The sequence below is a fragment of the Pecten maximus genome, chromosome 11 (genome assembly GCF_902652985.1).
Source record: "Pecten maximus chromosome 11, xPecMax1.1, whole genome shotgun sequence".
Lineage (NCBI taxonomy): Eukaryota > Metazoa > Mollusca > Bivalvia > Pectinida > Pectinidae > Pecten > Pecten maximus.
The window spans coordinates 28205649-28229016 of NC_047025.1; the positions used below are offsets into that span (position 1 = coordinate 28205649).

General features: G+C 36.3%; 1 protein-coding gene across 3 annotated transcripts in view; it reads left to right on the forward strand.

Annotated features, from left to right (window-relative positions):
* LOC117337228 (PH domain leucine-rich repeat-containing protein phosphatase 2-like) overlaps window positions 1–21751 on the forward strand; it is a 79946-nt gene extending 58195 nt beyond the window's left edge. For all 3 annotated transcript variants that reach the window (XM_033898101.1, XM_033898102.1, XM_033898100.1), the window contains 15 exons: window positions 1444–1578; window positions 4522–4703; window positions 5353–5528; window positions 7265–7411; window positions 7800–8257; window positions 8561–8621; window positions 9390–9485; window positions 10057–10215; window positions 12747–12944; window positions 13908–14070; window positions 14338–14468; window positions 14929–15063; window positions 15389–15583; window positions 15980–16211; window positions 16804–21751. In XM_033898101.1, the coding sequence (XP_033753992.1) occupies window positions 1444–1578; window positions 4522–4703; window positions 5353–5528; window positions 7265–7411; window positions 7800–8257; window positions 8561–8621; window positions 9390–9485; window positions 10057–10215; window positions 12747–12944; window positions 13908–14070; window positions 14338–14468; window positions 14929–15063; window positions 15389–15583; window positions 15980–16211; window positions 16804–19431 (5096 nt within the window). In that variant the 3' untranslated portion in view covers window positions 19432–21751. The remainder of the gene's footprint in view (window positions 1–1443; window positions 1579–4521; window positions 4704–5352; window positions 5529–7264; window positions 7412–7799; window positions 8258–8560; window positions 8622–9389; window positions 9486–10056; window positions 10216–12746; window positions 12945–13907; window positions 14071–14337; window positions 14469–14928; window positions 15064–15388; window positions 15584–15979; window positions 16212–16803) is intronic.
* Window positions 21752–23368: the final 1617 nt, after the last annotated feature.

A 23368-nucleotide genomic window follows, 5' to 3' on the forward strand; every position in this document is an offset into this window, starting at 1 on the left:
TTGCAATTTGTGACTTTAAACTTATAGTACGTGGTAGGGAATCCGAGAGATACAATGTACAATATTTTACAGGCAAGTTGCCCTATATCAATAACGAAAAGGTAGATATGACAATGTCGACAACACCTGCATTAGAATGTGTAGTTAGTAGTTTCTTAAGTTGATAGGCACTTTAAAGAATATAGGTTTTGTCCCAAGGAAACTTTTCTTAATGGGTATAGGAAAATTTTACCAATAATCATACATAATTATTTTGAAGTACAACTTAATAATTTTGAATCTTTTGATTTCTGTTAGTGAAATTAATGTAAACTATAATTGAATATTTACATGACATTTTGTGGTCACAACGAGATAAATGAAAGATTCATAATTTCATATTTTCTCTTAAAAAGATCCAAATTTTAGAGATAAATTTTAAGTGCCAGTTTTTACTGAATTTCGTCTGGTATTTAAAGAGAACACTTATCAATACAACAGACCTGATCTGTCCTGTTGGTCATCATGGTGTTACATTGTATGTACAACATGGTCTTTTTTAATCCATGTATACAGCCATTAATTTGGTATAAAACTGAGATACTATCTTTAACACCTGTATATCATGTTATTACCAGACGATTACTAGTCCTTTGATGGCCAGGGTCCTGTATTATGATTGTGGTTCAAAATATTTTATTTTCGTATAAAATCTACAAGAATGTGGGTGGACTCCCTGCTCGGGTCTAATGGAGCATGTAAATCTTGTAAGTGTTTGAGATAATGAGAGGGTTACAGTTGTAAACAGTGACCCATACTGACTTGTGTGAACTTAAAATCATGACCTAGTACATCCAAAAATAAATAAAATTTGATCAGTCACAAACAATATCGATGTTAAATTGACAGTAAACATATTTTGTTCATGGATCAATGAACATGTTGTAGATCGAAGGTTTCTATCCTCATCATTGAAGGGTTAATTGTAAAACTCACTTATCAGAAATTTTATCACATTTAAATCAGTGATTGGATATGAAGATTGTCCTTTTATCTTCAGGTGACCGTGGAGTGAAACATTTTCATTTTATTTAGACATAACAGACTGCCCTTTTACAAGTTTTATTTATTGTAATGGAATCGTTGATGAAAATAAAATAGTTTTGGAAAAAACAAATTTGAATGAAGAGTAATGAAAATATTACCCAGTATTCATTTCGAGAAAATATACCATAGTTTTATAATGCATATTCAATGATATTATAAAATGAAGACTGATGGAAGAAGAGATTATTTGAAAATTATTTTAGTGAAGGCGATACTAAAGATACCAAACCGAATAAGATATAATTCTGGATCTGAATACACAACAAAAACAATAATAAATACATTACACAATGTCATGAACTTCTTATTTGTGCTGTATCTTTGATAGTAATTATGTAACATATGTCTGTTTAACAGGGAAGCCTATTTCTGACAGCACATACTCACGGAATCAGTTGTCAGCATATGCCATGGTAAGGAAAGGGAAACTACTCCATCAGTGGGTCCGGAGGCTGTGTGTAGTGTCTGGTACCCGGCTTCAGATATACCGGGGTAAGTAATCTAATGCTATGAGTATCAGTGGTTACATACAGATGTAGACTCATGGCTACCGGTAGAATTTAGGCCCATATATAAATTCTTACATTAGCTTATCTCCCTTTAGCTTGAGACTTCCAAGAGTCCAAAATTAACTGTAACTCTTTGTCTAGATTCTAATGTTTAGAGACAGAGGCCACTCATATCACAGTCTAGAACAGTTATACAAAATATATACATTGTATATATATAATTTAATTTTGCTTGTAACAAGCATTTTCATTGGCTCAAAAAATTATGTTATCATCTCATAACATAAAAAAAATAAACTGTGAAGTCAGCGGAGTAATCGTTGTTCACGGGATTTTGTATTTGTCGATGCGTTTTTAAATATCTGGAGCAAAATAAACATGTTAAACTTAATGAAAATGTTTCTTATCGTTGTTAATTAAATTATAAGGGTTAACTGTAATATTTTTTTTACGTTATTGAGCAATAACACAAAAAACTGGGGTGTACTCTTTTCATAAACTGCGAAGCGCAGCGGTTTATGAAAAGAGTACACCCCAGTTTTTTGTGTTATTGCTCAATAACGTAAAAAAAATATTACAGTTAACCCTTAAATAACACAAATCTTGATATATAGTGTCGGCTCAAGTAGGAAATTGTGAACTGTAGACTTAACTAAATGAAATGCTGTGAATGGTGACAATTTGGTTATATTGATATATCATCGGTTGTTGTATCTAAAGTAGGTGTTATGTCAGTATTGTCTTCACGGACATTTTAGTAACACCAAATGGTGTCTTAGGAGTCCATGATTTCATCAATATTAACTTCTGTATTTTAACATTTATCTGTATTTATACAGATTATTAGACTAAGACCTTAATTGGCAGTCTATAATCCCAGGAGTTCACTATACAGGATCAATGAAAACACTTAACCTGGCTAATATCTTAACACCAGATTATTTAGATTTAAATTTAAATTGACCTTGTTTGATCTCAACATTTAAATAGAATTAAAAAGGTACTCCAATACAGGCTGTATTTACATTAGTTCACATCCTAGAAGTCAACAGAGCTAAAGCATGCCCCAAGTATCTTGATTCTGTCAGTACACAGAACTACAGAAGTCACACATAGGTTTAATCCCTAATACCTATATACACATTCCAGCTATGGGAAAATTTCTCACTCTACACTCAAGAAATTTAATGAGGTTTGATATCAATGTCGGGTGCTTTGTGCTGTTTGTTCTGGTCGTGTTAGGCCTGACATGGGGTCGACCCACATCTCTTTTCAAACTGCATATTCTGTTTTAAATGTTGAAGGATTAAATGAAATGTAGTGTATCTATTTCTGTTTTTTCTCATTATTTCTTTCTAAGTTAGATTTGTAAACGTCTACTAGCAGCTTAAAACATCATGAGATACTCACCTCATGCTTTATCTGGATTCTTTTTGAAGAAATTCAGAAAAATAATTTGCACATTACTGAAATGATTCAGATGAATTCCATTCCTGATTCTTTTTTCTTTTTGAAATAAATAAAAATGCACATGCATTCATTTTTCTTACAACATAAAATAAATGCTAAAAATTAAGGTAGAGATTTTATTCTCATCCACTGATATAATTTGGTATTTATAATTATGATTGACAGAGCTAGTAACAGTATTCAAGTAAACATAGACTCATATTGCAGGTTGACATCATAGTGACTAAACATTATAACATTAAGGAAGTTCATTGCTTGTATTCATACATTTCGAGCCATTGCTGTCTTACAGATTTTTAAAAAATTGATTTAAACATTATAGATTTGTTTTCTATGACTAAATAGCCATTTGTTAGGGACTGTAAATATCAAACTGTATCATGAAAGTGTTACCATCCACTAACTCTCATACTAGGGATTTCACTTTCATACCCTGATCTGATCATCAGGTTACATCTTACAGGTAACATCTTACGGGTTACATCTTACAGGTAACATCTTACGGGTTACATCTTACGGGTTACATCTTACAGGTAACATCTTACGGGTTACATCTTACAGGTAACATCTTACGGGTTACATCTTACAGGTAACATCTTACGGGTTACATCTTACGGGTTACATCTTACGGGTTACATCTTACAGGTAACATCTTACGGGTTACATCTTACAGGTAACATCTTACGGGTAACATCTTACGGGTTACATCTTACATGTAAGGTAACATTTTACAGGTCAGGTAACATCTTACAGGTAACATCTTACAGGTAACATCTTACGGGTGACATCTTACGGGTTACATCTTACAGGTAACATCTTACCGGTTACATCTTACAGGTAACATCTTACATGCATCTTACAGGTTACATCTTACATAAGTAACATCTTACAGCTAGGTCAGATAACGTCTTACAGGTAACATCTTACATAGGTAACATCTTACATATAGGTAACAACATCTTACAGGTAACATCTTACAGGTCAGGTAACATCTTACAGGTAACATCTTACAGGTAACATCTTACGGGTAACATCTTACATAGGTAACATCTTACATAGGTTACATCTGACATAGGTAACATCTTACAGGTTACATCTTACAGGTCAGGTTACATCTTACAGGTAACATCTTACGTACAGGTTACATCTTACAGGTAACATCATACAGGTACCATCATACAGGTTACATCTTACAGGTTACATCTTACAGGTAACATCTTATAGGTCAGGTAACATCTTACAGGTAAGGTAACATCTTACAGGTCAGGTAACATCTTACAGGTAACATCTTACAGGTCAGGTAAAATCTTACAGGTAACATCTTATAGGTCAGGTTACATCTTACAGGTAACATCATACAGACTTTTGTAAATCAATTATACAAGTGTTATTGACATACAAGTTAAGATTTGAAAAAAAAAATCTGAGATCTACATAAAAAGTTCTTGTATTTCAGACAAAAATAAGAATTCCAAACCAACTGTTGTTCAACTGGCCAAAGGAACTGTGGAAGAGGTCCAGGTCAAAGGTCATGAGCTCTGTCTGAAGTTGACATCAACACTCCAAGGTGACCGATCAGTTTATCTGGCATTTGCCGATGACAACACTTATTCAAAATGGCTCAGGAAAACAAAAAAGGTAAAGTCTAGATTGAGAAAATAATTATTTTGTAGGGCAAACTATACCTGAAATTAAATAATTAAAAATTATCTTCCATTGTAGAATTGGTTCATACAGATTTGAAAGTTATTAAAAGTCAGCCATTGTCTGAAAAAGTTTTGTAATTTAGTGTCATACCTTCAAAGTCATGGAGTGTTTGACCTTAAATCTTTGAATTTATATCTATTGATGATTCAGTTTACTAAAATGTTCACAAAATCAACTCTTCATTATTAAGTGTTGCAACAAAATTGTGAGATATATTCTTTTCCTTTGTTGCAATTGCCATGTGCAACTGATTCTTATAACTATATACAACATTGTTACTATGGCAGAAATAAGACTTTAAGTTTTGTACTATGATATATAACTGGCTAAATTTCAAAATCCTGGATATGTCTTGGAAATTAATGACAGAAAGTCCTGGAAACGTTTTCAAATTCATTGACTCAAAGTTTGTGTGACCATTTTACAGGATTTTGAAGAAACTGTTAAAATCTTATTTCATATTATTTGATTATTTAAAAAAAAAAAAAAAAAGCATTTTTCAATTAAAAAACTGAACTTATTCACACAAAAATCATGATCTAAATTTTCCATTCTGATGTCACTTCCTTTTTGTTTCCAGGCAACAGCCAAGCTGCCATCTAAGGCGGACTTATCTAACTGTCACCTGGAGTTCCTGCCAGAGACTGTGTTCATCAACGAAGATTTAAGTATCCTCAACCTCCGCCATAATGCCCTCAAAGAACGGCCCATAGAAGAGGATATATACACCATCGGCTGGCTCGATGACCTGCCAAGGTAATGATCACAGCCTACATGAGATGTCGGACAGATTTAAGGTTCTGAAAATAACTTAGATAATGATAAAACATGCACTTTATCAATCGTGTGAAATAGCTGCATATACTAATCTCGATCTTTACAGTTAATTTAGAATCACAAATTTAAATACAGTGGAACTTCGTTAACTCGAACTCGGATAACTCGAATACCCCGCTTAACTCGAAGTACCTCGCCAGTCCCGGCCGAATTCTCTCTTTATCTTAGTAAAAAAAACTCGGAAAATTCGAATTCGGATAACTCAAAAAACTTGGATAATACGAAATAAAAATTTGGTCCCAACAATAAAAATCCTACTTTAAATGTTCGAATAACTCGACGTATAATTTTCGTCGATCGGTGGCAAACGGCGACATTTTTAAAGAGCTAAATTCCGTTTGTAATACTGAACATATCGGCACTACTAACCTACATGCTATTATAAGTGTTTCATAAATTCATAAATGAAATTGTCGGTTGAATCTTATAACAACAAGTCTTGGTGATAAAAAGTACTGCTTTACTTACATCAGGTAATTTCCCAAGGCGGTCGCCGATATCAGTACACACGATAGTCAACAACTCATCTACCCGTTCGCTCAAGCGGAACTAATCTCTGACACACCGGTAGATCTACCCGGCTGATGTTTTTACAGGTGTAGAAATGACACAGTCACCGGCGCCTATTAAATCTTTAAACTGCTGAAACAATAGCGTAATTACTGCCGAGGTGTTCAGAGTACAACTGTACCGGTCAGTGCTGTCTATTAAATCGGATAAAACGCCAACTCAGTTACAGTAACATTTTATACGCACATGCGCAGCCCAACTTCCGGTGCTAATACACATGGAAATGGCGTGGTTATCAATAAAAAGTAAGTAGGCCGATCAAACAGTATTTTATATATGTCCAATAAAAGGTAATGGTTCTGTTACGTTTTGTATGCAATCTGTGTTAAACTTAAACGGTTATTTGTTTTGACATTAATAACTTGTTATTTTGTCGAATTCCGTTTTATCGTTTACCTTTTGCAAACATGACTTGCACATCAGTTCGTTATTGAAGTGACTAACGGTAAGTGAAAGAAACTTTATCGTGACTGTATATCGGCAAAACTACACCAAATGACAAGTGACATAACAAAACATTACATATATATTTACATGTATTGACTGATGAGCAACAGAGCGAAGTTATAATGATTATATAATGTTGACAAATATTGACCAAACTTTTCACCAAAAACGATAACTCGCTTAATTCGAACACTCGGATAACTCGAAGTTTTTTCGTGGTCCCGTCGACTTCGAGTTAACGAAGTTCCACTGTATGCCAAAACTTTCAGGGATTATTAGACCAATAATCTTAATGCCATGTTGGAATCGTAACACTGAAGATAACTGACCGATACTTTAAACTGTTTCATGTATTGAACATCTACCATATGTGTGGTACCTTTAGTTCTAAGAAAGAATCTGAACTACTATGATGTCAGTTCATTTCAGAAATCAATTGAAAAAGTCAAAGTAATCTGTTGTTGAGAGTTACCTGGTCCTATAATCCTCAACAGAATTGCAGGAAAATATTCATAATGTATATTAACACTGATTTGACTCCACAATCCTGTTAAAAACTCCAAGTTGTTGCTTAATAGAATGAAGTGTTATGTTTATTATGGAGTAGTATCACCCAGAGTGTTGTTTTTTTTCTGTAGGTTTAGTAACTTACGGAGTCTAAATCTGGCAGACAATGATCTCCAATGTTTCCCTATATCCGTTTGTAAGATGAAAACTCTTACAGAACTCAACGTGGCAAGTAACAAAATCTCGGAGATTCCCTCGGAAATCTCTGACCTTACCAAGTAAGTTACTGTGTAATGGTTACTGTTACACAGACACCATTTATTGAGTGATATTTTGACATCATACTGGAGTTTGTCCATTTTTAGTGATCAATGCATAAAGAGATATTACTTAGTGAGAAAATAATGGAATTCGAACCTAGAATTTGTTTGATGGTACATGTTAAAATAACAGTGGCAAGTGAAACACTGAGACTAGGTATCAAGGTTAAACTACAAAAGCTTTGTCTTAAAAACAATTGACCCTTGTTTTATTTCAAACACTATTTAATACCAACTTCTTCCAGGATCGAATTGTTATGTATTTCTTCCCAGTTCCTTTATAGCTAAGTTCAATCTCCTTGATATAAATCGTCAAACTAGATAGTGCATCAACTTGTGTTTGTAGTTTACAGATGCTGCACGCTCATAACAACCACCTGACGTCCTTACCTGACAATATGTGGGAGATGAGGTCACTCAAGGTCGTTGTTCTTGCGTTTAACCACTTTACCACAGTGCCAGAGATTCTATTGGAGAGTCATCAGACTGTGTTCCATCAGAGCCTTGACAGTGTTATCATGGCAGGGAATCGAGTGGAAAAACTGCCACACGAAATCCTCAGTAAAATGAGGCATGTGAAAAAAATTGACCTGCGTATGAATTCTCTGACATTATTACCCAGTGAAACGGCCAAATTCCACATGTTGGAAAATGTGACACATCTAGATGTGCGAGACAATCATATTCCTGATCTGGACGTGCGGTCACTGAAAGCTTTGGAGTATTTGAACTGTGAAAGAAATGCAATGCACACTCTTCAGATTAATGGGATGTCATTGAAAAACCTTTTCGCTTCAAACAATGGTAAGAACTTGATGCACACCAATTGTTAAAACTGCATGACCCTGTTTATGCTGTTAATAGATCATAACTTTTAGTAATCAAAAAGATTTTAAGTTTTGTTGACAAATTAAATGTCTAACAATTTGAAATTTAATTCTTTTGCTTTCATTTGCAAACAGACATTTCTGCCTTATATTTTGCAAAGAAATATAGTTCTGTCCATACCAGGTGCACATTTTAATGAAAAAAAAATATAACTATTTGTATATAAGTATATTTATAAAGTACATATAAAATGTTAAAATAATGTTGTTGTTTTTTCAGAACTGCAGACATTTTCTATCAATCCAAAACCAGAATGGCTAGTCAATTTAGAAATAGCTTGGTAAGTGTTTGAATAACTAGGTCCTTTATTGATCAATGAATAAAGAAGGAATATTGATGTTTTATTTGTACTTAATGACTAACTATATATATATCTGCTTTCCGAAGTCAGTTCAATTTGTAGAAAAAACCTTTTAAATAATTGTATAAGTCCTTTGATGTCATATGTGAACTTTATAATACATAGTCTACACTTAAAATATGATTCAGGATTGCATGATAGACAAGCTAGGTACATGTAATACAATTTATTCTAAAAAACAAACAAAAAACACAATAAAAATACACAATAACATGTGAAGTAGCACAAACCTGGAATTAGGATGATTTTTTTTTGTGTGTTGTAAAACATTATTACCCTTTATGTTATGTACCTGTAACAGGATTGAAAAATATGACAATTGTTCCACCATTTCCAGCCATGAGTTATAACAGTTTGCTTTGAAATCATTTCTATTATAGCCTTTTGAAGCATAGAAAATAGAAATGATCTCATTTATTTTCAGAAACTGAATTCAAAGTAATTTCAAATAGAATAGCTTACAAAATACCCAGTTAATTCTGTGTTATAACTATTTACTTATTTTATGCTGCATTATGCATTGTATAATAATAATGATTCTAATATGTATCTCAGGTTCAGAAATTGACCTTATCAATTAAGATTTTTTGCATTCCACTTTTGAACCATGGCTTCAGCTCTAAAAATAAAACGTATTAATATACTAAACCCAGTATTGATAAATTCATGACATGTTCCTTCTTTCAGCAATAAATTAAAGGTGCTACCGTTATGGGTGTCGGAGTGTTTCTTCCTGGTAAAACTTGATGGCAGTCATAACCGACTACAGCGGCTCCCAGACAAGTAAGTCATATGATAGACTGTTTCTGTAACCTTCTGTTAAATATCATACAGACTTAAAATTGTCTGAAAATAGAAAAGAGATAGATTCTGTATCAGCTATTTCTCCACATAGGTCAAAGATCGTTATCATTATAAGTAAAGACTCAAAGTCCAATGCTATGGTGCCTTGTTCCACTTTCAATGAAATATGTCCAATATATTCATCATTTTCCTATCATTTTCTTTTTCAGCATCCAACAATTCCAATGTTTGAATGAAATGTTTTGAAAAATTAGTATTTTTCTCTGTTATATTTTATGGTGTACAAAACATAAATAATAAAACTATTATGACACATAGTTCAACATCAGACAGTTCTTTTCTTAATTAGAACAAATGAGTGGAATTGGAATTTCTTGTGACATGATAATTATGTCTTTAAATTCAGTATCTGTTTTAGTGTCAGTGAATATTTGAATTTTATTATTTATGTATGTAAAATTTTATGTCATTAATATTGTAGTTGAATTGAAACCTCTAGCAGACATTTTAGTAACAGTGTATATTGACAATGGCATGTTTTTGTTTTCAGACTGTTTGTGAATGCCAGGAAGTTGAAGATTCTGATGCTCGGCCACAACTGCCTGACTGAGTTGCCGTTGGAGATGGAGTCTACGGTGATAGAAGAGCTCCACCTACAGCACAATGACCTTGCTGACCTTCCACAACAACTCCTCTGCCGCGCGTCAAGGTAGGGTATTGCAGGTCATAAGAACTAGCTGCAACTGGTGTGACATTTTACAGGAGTAAAATTAAAGACACCATAAGATTTAATAATTTAGAATTCAAGATGAATATATTTTTCAATATCGGATGTGTTATGATACTAAAAGCTTCATTGAAGCACCATTATCTCTGATATGTTTTGATTTGTTCTGCTCCAGTTATTCCACTTCTTGGCACAGCACAGGGACTTATCCTGGTAGAATCCAAATCCAACAGTTTTTATATGGATTTATGGAAGTATATTTAAAAAGTGCAAAAAAAAAAAAAAAAAAAAATCAACATACAAATGTATCTAGATTCACAGTAGCTAGGGTTCAGGGGATCTGTGCCAAATCTCTCTGCATCTTCAGGCCATTAAATGTATTTTCCATCAGATTCCAAACTGAGTAAGCTACTGCATGATGTCAGTTATTGTTGTGATGTCACCTGTTCCGACATCGTGTGATAACTCCTCTACAGTTTGAAGTAGTATACCCTACTGTCTCCCCAGTGATAACTCCTCTATGGTTTGTAGTAGTATACCCTACCGTCTCCCCAGTGATAACTCCTCTACGGTTTGTAGTAGTATACCCTACCGTCTCCCCAGTGATAACTCCTCTACGGTTTGTAGTAGTATACCCTACCGTCTCCCCAGTGATAACTCCTCTACGGTTTGTAGTAGTATACCCTACCGTCTCCCCAGTGATAACTCCTCTACGGTTTGTAGTAGTATACCCTACCGTCTCCCCAGTGATAACTCCTCTACGGTTTGTAGTAGTATACCCTACTGTCTCCCCAGTGATAACTCCTCTACAGTTTGTAGTAGTATACCCTACCGTCTCCCCAGTGATAACTCCTCTACGGTTTGTAGTAGTATACCCTACCGTCTCCCCAGTGATAACTCCTCTACGGTTTGTAGTAGTATACCCTACCGTCTCCCCAGTGATAACTCCTCTGCGGTTTGTAGTAGTATACCCTACCGTCTCCCCAGTGATAACTCCTCTACGGTTTGTAGTAGTATACCCTACTGTCTCCCCAGTGATAACTCCTCTACGGTTTGTAGTAGTATACCCTACCGTCTCCCAGTGATAACTCCTCTACGGTTTGTAGTAGTATACCCTACCGTCTCCCAGTGATAACTCCTCTACGGTTTGTAGTAGTATACCCTACCGTCTCCCCAGTGATAACTCCTCTACGGTTTGTAGTAGTATACCCTACCGTCTCCCCAGTGATAACTCCTCTACGGTTTGTAGTAGTATACCCTACCGTCTCCCCAGTGATAACTCCCCTACGGTTTGTAGTAGTATACCCTACCGTCTCCCAAGTGATAACTCCCCTACGGTTTGTAGTAGTATACCCTACCGTCTCCCCAGAGATAACTCCCCTACGGTTTGTAGTAGTATACCCTACCGTCTCCCCAGTGATAACTCCCCTACGGTTTGTAGTAGTATACCCTACCGTCTCCCCAGTGATAACTCCCCTACGGTTTGTAGTAGTATACCCTACCGTCTCCCCAGTGATAACTCCCCTACGGTTTGTAGTAGTATACCCTACCGTCTCCCCAGTGATAACTCCCCTACGGTTTGTAGTAGTATACCCTACCGTCTCCCCAGTGATAACTCCTCTACGGTTTGTAGTAGTATACCCTACCGTCTCCCCAGTGATAACTCCCCTACGGTTTGTAGTAGTATACCCTACCGTCTCCCCAGTGATAACTCCCCTACGGTTTGTAGTAGTATACCCTACCGTCTCCCCAGTGATAACTCCCCTACGGTTTGTAGTAGTATACCCTACCGTCTCCCCAGTGATAACTCCCCTACGGTTTGTAGTAGTATACCCTACCGTCTCCCCAGTGATAACTCCCCTACGGTTTGTAGTAGTATACCCTACCGTCTCCCCAGTGATAACTCCCCTACGGTTTGTAGTAGTATACCCTACCGTCTCCCCAGTGATAACTCCCCTACGGTTTGTAGTAGTATACCCTACCGTCTCCCCAGTGATAACTCCTCTACGGTTTGTAGTAGTATACCCTACCGTCTCCCCAGTGATAACTCCTCTACGGTTTGTAGTAGTATACCCTACTGTCTCCCAGTGATAACTCCTCTACAGTTTATAGTAGTATACCCTACCGTCTCCCCAGTGATAACTCCTCTACGGTTTGTAGTAGTATACCCTACCATCTCCCCAGTGATAACTCCTCTACAGTTTGTAGTAGTATACCCTACCGTCTCCCCAGTGATAACTCCTCTACGGTTTGTAGTAGTATACCCTACCGTCTCCCAGTGATAACTCCTCTACAGTTTGTAGTAGTTTACCCTACTGACTGTTAAACTCCTCTACAGTTTGTAGTAGTATACCCTACCGTCCCCCCAGTGATAACTCCTCTATGGTTTGTAGTAGTATACCCTACCGTCTCCCCAGTGATAACTCCTCTACAGTTTGTAGTAGTATACCCTACTGTCTCCCCAGTGATAACTCCTCTACAGTTTGTAGTAGTATACCCTACTGTCTCCCCAGATTGCGGTACCTGAACATCACAATGAACAACCTGGAGGACATGCCACCATTTCCACATACTGATGGCATGAACAGGCTACAGGAGTTGTTTATGTCGGGGAATAACTTGGGGAATGCTGCCCTGCCCTTTGCCTGTACCTTCCCTCGGCTCAAGGTCCTACATGTAGCTCACAACAACATCACCGACCTCCACAGCAGGTATAGTTGGTTTGGTGATTCTGTGTATGTGTAAACACACTTTCATCCAAGGTATAATGCATGGCTCCTGTGTTTTCATGCAATTTTACAGTGTATTACTTGTAACTAATTGTTGATCAGCTTAAAGAGATATACAGAACAACCCGCTTATTTGCATAGCCCTTTTTCCATGACAAAATATGCAAATAACCGGAGTATTCGTATAGGCGGAGTTGGGTTTTGGCCCCTCTTATACACTATGTAGATCGTCAGGTAGGTACTCAAAACGGGCGCTATATGATTGTTTATGTTATTTGCATTAAAAACATATTTAAAAAAAAAACATTATTTAAAATATAAGAGTAAAGACGAAATAAATGGGTTGTTATTCTTTGTAAATGTACAAATATTTGCATATACATTTGTACTTCGTCGTTTACTACTTGTCATCCGAGTCTGTGGGTCCGAAATCGGTCATACACGCGTGGGTTGGCACTACGATGTACAATGTGATCGTTTCAATAAACATTCGCCCATTATCGTCTTGAGATGTGTTTTGTTCCTGCTATGAGTATATTAGTTGTTTGATCATAGATGATGAACTGCTTAAGCAATAGACTGTCTTAAATGTACATACTTAAGGATTTTGTATTCTCACAGTTTTTGTAAACCTAAAGAATTTATTAATCACTTTCTCTTTACACACAATATCACAGTGTACAATGGTTTTCCTTGGAACTATTATAGACCAATTTTTACAAATACATTAATTTTGACAATTGCACACTATTTTACACAGACATTCATGTATTTCTTAAAACAATTCTTTACCAGTTTTAATGTACACATTATGGTAAGAGATTTGTTCTATGTATTTTTATTATTTTGACAATATATGTTTACAGGGATATCAAAAGGCTAGAGGTATTGCAGGAGCTAAAGATTTGTTTCATGTATTTTTATTATTTTGACAATATATTACAGGGATATCAATAGGCTAGAGGTGCTGCAGGAGCTGAACATATCTGGTAACCTCTTGCGGTCCCTTCCTTCTGCTCTGTGTAAACACCCCAAACTACAGTGTCTCCGGGTCAATGCCAACCTCCTCAAGGAACTCCCGGACTTCAAAAAGTCCCCTAACCTTAAGGTAAACACTCGATCATAGAGCTACATGAATAATGTTATGAATTTTATGATATTGATATATGGAAAAGTGTTGACAGCCAGAATCTTGCAGACATGTTTTGTTAGCTAAGATCTTTGTAACTGAAGACAATTAAGTGTTGACTGTCGAGATCTTAATGTAATGACAAGGGTTGTTACGCTAAATCTTACCTTTATGTTAAAGGAACACTATCTTTTATACAAATATTTCTTGTTTGAATTAATTGTGAATTGTATGACTATTCTATAGATACTGGATGTAGGATCCAATCGTCTATCCGAGCTACCGGTCAGTAAACTGATGGGATCACAGGTAAACCTGCTGGACATCTCCGGGAACCCTAACCTGATGGTGGACAGTGGCGAGCTCAAAGGCATCAGGTATGTAGTGTGTGAGGAGTTGTAACAAGATGAGTTATGTGGATGGGGTCTGAGAAGTCAAACAGGCATCAATGTGTTGGTAATGTCTAGAAAACTGTACAACATCAGTATTACGAAAGTAGCAAACGCAGTTCAATAACTTTCGATAAAGCAAGGGATGATGGGAAGGACATTGAAGGCATTAAGTTACACTTGCAGTGAGGATAATTGTTCAATAAAATGATGGCTCAAGCTAAGGGCATTTAGTGTGAAGTATATCCTCCCTGATGTATTGCTAGTGAGTTTAAATGTAGCACACGTATTCACCATATGCAGGTTAAATGTATGTTCAAAATCATGGAAATAAATCAAAAGAAAAATTAATTTGAGGTTGTGTCTTCTAACCACTAATATAAAGCCATTGATTTTGATCTCTACAAAGAACCAGCTGTCTTCAGTTGTACATATTGTATATTTTCAGCAACTGGAAGAAGATCAGTATGGTTGATATGAGGGGACAGAATCGTTCCCTACTGGATCTACGGCAGGCCCCATTTGATGACGTGAACCAGCCCTGGCAGTCCGGTCTGTCTCAGACTTCAGGCATGAGAAACAAGTAAGAAAAGAGTAGTTATATTCACCTATTTTACAAAAGAATATTCATAATAAAAGTCTATTAGCCCACCATCATCAGATGCTCCTCACACTTCACATGTCGGTTCCACTTGTTCTTGCATTTTGTCAGATTATTAAGAGAAAAAGAAGGGAAAAGTAGAGAGAAGATTAGTCTGACAGAACCAATAAAGATCCCTCTTGGATATCTTGTTTAGTTAAAGTAATGCATGCTACATATCATGTCAGACATGTATGTATTTTCATCCTATTCTTAATAAAGTAATATAGAAATTCAACAGAATCCTTTTCATTCGTCTGTGTTTTAGACTGTCTGTTGCCATTGTAAACAAGCCAAAGTTCACCAATGAAGTGGAGGGACTGTTTGGGATGTTTGATGGTGGCCGTAATGATGAGGTGACTAAGATCCTAGGGGACATCATATGTGACACCCTTCTAGCCGAGTCCAAGACGATGACGTCACAGAAAGATTGCATGAAGTACACCATGTTGGCTGCACATACGTATGTCTACATTGTCATTGTTACAAACTAAATAAAATTCACAGTAACAAATTAAAAAATATATCGGATGGAAAACCATTTGATACTTTCACCATTTGTCTAGAAAAGCAATCTTATACTTCAAACATGGATTGAATCAAATTTTAGCTCTATAAATCTATTAAATGTTTAAGTCGAGGGAGACTCAAAAGAAACGATTCTAAAGGGGACGTTGAACTGTGTTGGTGTTAGGTAGAGGGACCAATGGAACTATGGTATTATGTGGTGGTATTACTGAAACTGATTTGGTTTTAATCTGATGAGGAAGTTATTAATGATTTTGATCATGTAGTAGTTATTGAGACAAGGTGACAATTTAGAATATTTTATTGTAATATGAATAATGATTGTTTGCAGTAAGCTGAGGAGCACAGGTCAGAAGGTTGGTGCTGCTGCAGCTTTGTGTCATATCAAAAAGACCACAGACGGAGCTAGCACGCAGCATCTGCTCAACGTAGCTAATGTGGGTGACACGGAGGTGGTCATCAGTCGGAGTGGTGAGGCTGTGTCTCTCTCACGTCTGTTTTTGATCCAGTCTGATACAGAGGAGAGCCAGAGGATCTGCCGTTCAGACGGCATCATCACAGAGGTACAGACTTACTTTCAAGAGTGGAAGTAAAACCAGGATGGTACTTGTTGTCGGTGTCCACACTAATGTTTACAATATTGTTTTTAACTCAGTTTCTCTGAAAGTATTGTTACAGGCAGCTTCGTGTGGTATGTAGGTAGATTATAGGGTATGCAGCCGAGAGAGGGGGAGAGAGTAACTGATATTTAGATTACTGCTATCCGATTTAGTTGAAAAACTTCAAAGTTTTCGTTGATTTTGAGAATTGTGGAGCTCCTTCATAAATATCAAAATTCACTTGGATTTTTACATACACTTTCAGTAAACTAGTACTTTAAAATAAAATACAGGTTTTAGCTTTTTCTATTAATTTCTGAAAAATTTTTTTGTTTTGATTTTTTTTTGATTTTTTTTGTTTTGTTTTTTTTACTGTCAAGGTATAGGGAGGGGTGGGACGTGGGGGTGAAACATATAATACTGCAAGGTATCACACTTGATGGTATTAGAAAGTCAAACAATTACATCACTAGGTAACAGAAGGTTTATATGACTCTATAGTTTATTCATGTCTTCCATCTGATGATGTTTTAAGTTTACTGTTTGTGTTTTGTAGGATGGCCGTGTGAGTGGGGTGACGTTCAACACAAGACTACTTGGATGTAGTTACCTGTACCCACATATTCTTCCCGATCCCTATGTCACCAGTGTCAACTTGAGACAGGACGACCAGCTTATTATTATTGCTAACAATGGTCTGTGGAAGTATATGTCGTACCAGGAGGCTGTGGACGAGATCATTGACATACCTGACCCTGTTCGGGCGGCCAAGCGTCTTCAGGATCTTGCTCAGGGATATGGGTCTAAGGAGAGTATTGGAGTCTTGGTTGTCAGACTTCTTTTGTCAGACGCTGAACGTCTGAGGATGAAAGACATCCTTGAGGAGCAATATAAGTATGAGCAAGAACTTTTGAGTGAGATTGCCAAAAGAGATGCAGCTCGGGATGAGGAGAGGCGTAGGAGGAAGGCAAGAAAAGCCAAGGAGGAAGATGCAGTACCAATGGACATCTATAAATTTCGTGAAGATAAAAGGCAACACAGGAAACAGGTTACAGAGGTATTCAGCATGGAGCAAGGTGCAGAGGAAAGTGGAGAATATGTGAGTTTGAAAAGCATGAGCTCAGATTCAAATAGTAGTTCTGTTAATTCAACCAACTGGGAATCTCTTCTGCAGCAGCGACTGACAAGTGAGGTGAAGGACAAGGAGATCGAGATGGTGTTTGGGGATGAGTTGGATGCAGACTTCGGTCCAGACATGGATCAGGTGGATTCAAACTGGATACAGCCAGGAGGTAAATACCTTGGTGATAATGCCTATCACCTAGGCAGAGAAATAGTGAAACCTCCATCTCCGTGTGAAGGTACTGTACTACCCAAGTATGAGCCGTTCATGGGTCCTGTATCAAGACCGGTCTCTGTGGAATCCATTGAATTTCAAAAAGAATATACCCAGCCATTTGACATAGACAGGGATGCCATATTGTTTCATCAGATGCAGCTTGCTCGGTCAAAGAGTCGGGGAGCTAGTATTGACAGCATGGACTCCACACAGTCTGTCCCAGTGAGTGGGTCAATTAGACAGTTTGATCCTCCTATTAAAACATCCTCTCACAGTATAGAGGTCCTCATCCATAGAACGGCATCCTTGCCAAGGAAAACTGAGTTTGGGACATCCCTTCCCGAGGCCCGGAGGTCAAAAGGTCAGAAACAAAGAAATGATTGTGGTGATGAAGGTTCTGATGAGGAGTTGGAGCCTGCAGTTGAGGGCAGACTTGATGAAAGAGTGTCTCTGTCTGATGGAACTATTAGAAGAGGATCGTCCAAAAAGAACAAACCTATTCCTTCAAAAAGATTATCACAAGAAAAGGCGCAAAGAGTAGAAAAAGAAAATTTGGACACAAATAGTGTCAAAGTGTCAAAAACTGGACAAGAGGTGTACAAGTCATTGGAAGGAAACCAATGTATTTCTACAGAATCAGTGGAGCAAGTATTCGATTTTACAAACTCTGAAGAAAGTGTAAAATTCCCTCATATTGAAGATATTGGTAGATTTTCTAAGTCGGAAGAATCAGAAGGTGGAATTGCTTATATAGAGGAAATAGTTGAAATTTCAGATTTAGAGCAATTTGTTATGTACAATAATGATGAAGATATCATTCTTGTAGACACATTTAGTCTTTCTGATAGTGAACAAGTTGATTCGAAGGAGATGGCCGATCTAAAGACTGATAATGCCGATGTGTATGAGCTTCCTTTGTATCTGGGAGGTAGCACAGACAGTGACCCTGCTGTGCATGTTTTCAAGGCTGGTGTTTCAGACAAACCTGAGGAAGATATGTCTGTTGTCAGCGGATACAAAGGCACCAAGAAAGATCCGAAAAAACATCATGCACCTGCACCCCCAAAACCTTACCTACCCCCAAGAACTGTCCCATCCAAATTTCAGAAAAATGAAATTTTGATAGATTGGAAAGCATATAAACCAAAAAAATCAAGGAAAGCACCCTCTCCACCTCTACCTGCCCATAGACCTTCATCACCTCCCCTCCCAGAAAGAGCAACATCTCCAGTTCACAGAACGGCTCCTTCACCCCCTCCTCATGAAGCCTCAGCTCCCCCAGCTAAAACAAGTAAGAGGATGCCCCCTCCTAGGCCTCCATTGCCATCAGACCATAACTCAAGTGTTTCCAACACGAACACTAGTGTTCCAATAAATGGCCAGAGGGAGAAGGTCATTTCAACTAGACCTCCCCCTTCTCTGCCTCCACATAGAAACACTAGTCTCGTAAGTAATGGCCACCACACTGTGATGGCTATTGAGGATCTGTTTGCCAAAGTCGATCAACGGAAGAGTCCTCCAGAATCCCTGAAACTTGCCCAAGACTCAAACTCTCTCACTAGTCTCAAGGAGCTCTACGAAATGATGGAAGAAGATGATGAGGCAGATGCCAACATTGAGGGCTGGGGTCAAAGGTCAACCAGGAGTGTGCCTAAGCAAGGAAGTCAAAATTCAAAGGCAATAAATGTGAATTACAAAGACCAGGTGGGCAACAATCTAAAACAAAGTGACCTAAATCACCAGCAAAAGATGCCAAAAACAGTTTCTTGGGATTTATTAACTTCTTCAGGTACTCAACTCAACAAATCTCTGTCAGAGCAAAGCTTGGTTATCACCTACCTATAACACTTGATATATATTGTGTTTGTGTGCGTGTGAGAAAAAACTAAGGTAACTTCAGCTGGAACTCTGAAGATAGTATGTGTGAGACCAACACTGGGTTGTGACCTACTGAGACACTAGCTGTGACACTCGGGATATATTTTGTCTCTGAGAATAAAGCTTTTCCACATGTTACCTACTTTGACAATGGCTAATCGGGTAGAACAACTAAGCTTGTTTATAAACTGTGTTGACACTGTTTAATCTGTGTGAGAACAAAGCTTGGCCGTAACCTAATCTTGTTTATGAGGACAAAGCCTGGTTAGTTACCTAACTTATGACTCTGGTTACTCCAAGGAGAATGATGTTGCAGTACCCAAACTAATAATATGGTTGGAAAGCTAAGGGGAGGTAACTTATTTATGAATTATAGCAAATAACTACAATAGATTTGGTGCTCAAAACATGTACAGACATTTTGTGTAATTGTAGCATTCAAAGAATGCAGCTGTCTTATGTTTGTGAAGCTCACTAAAATGTGATTTTAATTTGTTGTGCTGCTTATTAAGATAGCAGCCTATAATTACAGATATGTAAATTATCATATTTTATTATATGCAGCTTAATGTGTTCATTATAAATAATCTTAGCTGTCAAATTGGTCGCCAAATAACATTATATATAATGTTGCTGATCTCTTTAGTTTTCTGGTATTATAATGATAAGAATGCCTCATTTTCGTTATATAGATATATGTTTAGTTTAGTAAATTTAAATTCTTAATTAAGTGCTAAAATGCACCTTTCACAGACATTTTATGACACCCTTTAAGTCCAGATTGCATGCATGTTTTCCAGTAACTTAAGGAAATATATGCATTCATTCAATTACGGGATAGTATCAAAATTTTTTTGAACATTTAACTCATAATTTTAATAATTATTTTATACATATTTTCACACTGTTATTTGAATATATCTTTGTACATGTAATTAAATTAAATTAAATATCGTTGGTGAAAATTCAATATCAAATTATTTTTTTTTAATATTTCATTCTTTGAAATTACTGTTTTGTCATGGTGCTTCTCATCATAAAAGATGATCTGGTTTTGTAATTTTAAGTAAGGAAATTAATGGGTGTGTATGTTATACATTTGAAATTCTGTATCGTATGTGCTGTTAAAAGATATCCCAACATGACGTGCAATACTGTATTTATCCAGAAATTTTATCATAATCAAGGCAATACTAATAATATTCTGTCGGAGTTTGTTGACATGTTCTACAGTTTTTGTCGGTAACTCATGATCATACAATGTCATATGTGAATATTTCATATAGATAGAAAAAAAATGTTAAAATTTCATAATTATACTTCCATCAGTTGTAGTCATATGTATCATCACAGATACTGTTAACAGTTTATTTTTCTAATGTTTTCTATTACAAAGTGAAGTTGATCACTTGTATAATAATCCATAGGATCTTAACAACTAGAATATTGAAACATACATGTTCTGCAGACTAAATCTAAAATTTAAAGTGCATCAAAATTTTGATACACAGAAGAAATATTCAACCCATTAATAAAGTTTTTGATTGGAAAATGGACCTAGCACAGAGTATTGTATACTTACCATCGAACAGACTGTGTAGAATACATCTGGCCATCCTCCACTGTATATCCCAGTACCTTTGGAAAAAAAGTTTGATACTGTATGTAAAATCCTTACAATACCCACGATAAAATGGTGTCTCTTTTCAGTGCATCACTCCTTTGCTGTCTGACAATATATTGGATTCACAATGAAAATTATCAGAAAACTATTTTTATATTTCAATTATCCAGCGAGAGATATATCAAAATTGTCAAACCCATTTGACATGGTGACAGTTAATTTTCTGTGTAAAGAGAGACAACCTGTAGAAGTGATATATTGGATTTACTTCAGCTACATAATTGATGGAGTAAAATGGGAGGGTCTAGGAACATTACCGCTACACAGAGAAATTTAAATATAGTCACCATGAGGCAGGGAACAGAGGAAATTCAAATCTGAATACATAAGTATATCAAGCTGAAACTATATACTTGGTAAGATACAAAATATGGTCATCGGGTTATAACAAATCTCGAACTTTCACCTGTAATTATGTGGATAAATGAGGAGTTAAAATCGTACATCATTTTCATTTAGATGTCATACAAATACGTTATATTTGTACAATAGGAGCCTTGTTATAAGATTATGTGTTCTGTATGGTTATGATTGTCATGTATTGTCTATTGATTACAGTTGTCAAATGTTCCTTACAAACTCATTAAAATTTACTACAAAACATTTCAATTGTAGTTGTATTTGAACACGCAGGACCTTATAACAGACTCATTAAAATTTACCACAAGGGCAGGCATTTATGTTGTAGAAATATCTCATTATGTCGAATATCCGTTTTGATGCAAAATTGTGATTGATGCAATATCATGTGGTACCGGACGGCATTCTTTTTCTCAAACTACAATGTAATCACACACAAAAAATCAGAAAGTGTGATGACGTTTTACAATATCTATTACTAAGTGACCGATAACGATATGTAAACAAACGAAAAAGTAGTTCTAACGCAAAATCGGAAAAAAACAAGAGACAACATGTTTTACACGGAGACCATTGAAAAAGTACAGAGTATGACCAGGTGTTCGGAAAGGATAAGCTTCTCTGCTTCACCGATGATATTCTCTGTGTAAGTCCAAGATGGCACGCTCTGAAAATGATAACCGGGGTAGTGATAAGGCGGAGAAGTAAAACAAAGTACAAGTAGCAGTCTGAACTCGGCTTTCAAGTTTCACATGCTATTTAATGAGCAAGAAAATGTAAATAAGTAATCGTATAAGGAGTTTTTAAATGTGACACGTTCTATGAGCGAGAGGTATCGTAAAATCCCCAAGGTAATTTATTTATTTATAGATGTACACGCCAAATGATAATTTGCTTTTAATTTCATTTTGAACGGACCAGTAGTCAGAATAGATTACAACACTAGCGCATTACTTACGCCATAATACTCTATCTAGGAGAAAAAATTTTTTGGTTTGTATGAATCATTACTTTCTAATGAATACAAATATCCCTTCTATCCCTTTAAAAGTTCATATAACTAGATAAATGAGGATGTCTGAGATTAACGTCCATAGGCTCCCTACTGTGATGTGGCCAGCTATGTTACAGGGACAGACTTATATATCTGTTCTACACTGTAACAACATTTATCGATATATTTCTATTTAAATGTCGACTGAAAGTTTTGAAGTTATTGTATACACTCGAGTGAATATTAAATAGACCAGGATCAGCTTAACAAAAGTATAGTTATCTTTACCTTAACGATCAATATTTCTTCTCTCATACAATTTATGACCGTTTAAATATTGATTGTATTGATGTAAAGCTATACAAAACAAATATTTTCTTTGATATAAATTTTGTATCCTGTCCACTCCCTACCCCGTCCCTAAAAGAAGAATTATATTTTCTGTGTAATATAGCCGTAATAACAGTTGTTCCTGAAGACCCTTTGTCTTCCAATTGCAACCAGACACACTACATGAAGTGAGATATATATACTTCAATTTTTCATTTAATTCTAATTATATAAATTATACGTTAACCAATAATACGGACGATTGACTCGGTCCTATTGATGAGGCTATGGATATTTGGGCGCTGGTTAAGCTGTCCCGTTGGTCCTATTGATGAGGCTATAGATATTTGGTCGCTGGTTAAGCTGTCCCGTTGTTGCTGAATGTCGAGCGCGTGTATGTGCCTACCTATCTTCCCGTCAATGTTTATTTGCACTATTGGAAACATGCCCATTATTATTCAAATAGTTCTATACATTGGCAGAGATAAGTTAGTGGTACATTGCCAGCTTACTCGCTATGCAACTCGATAAATGAC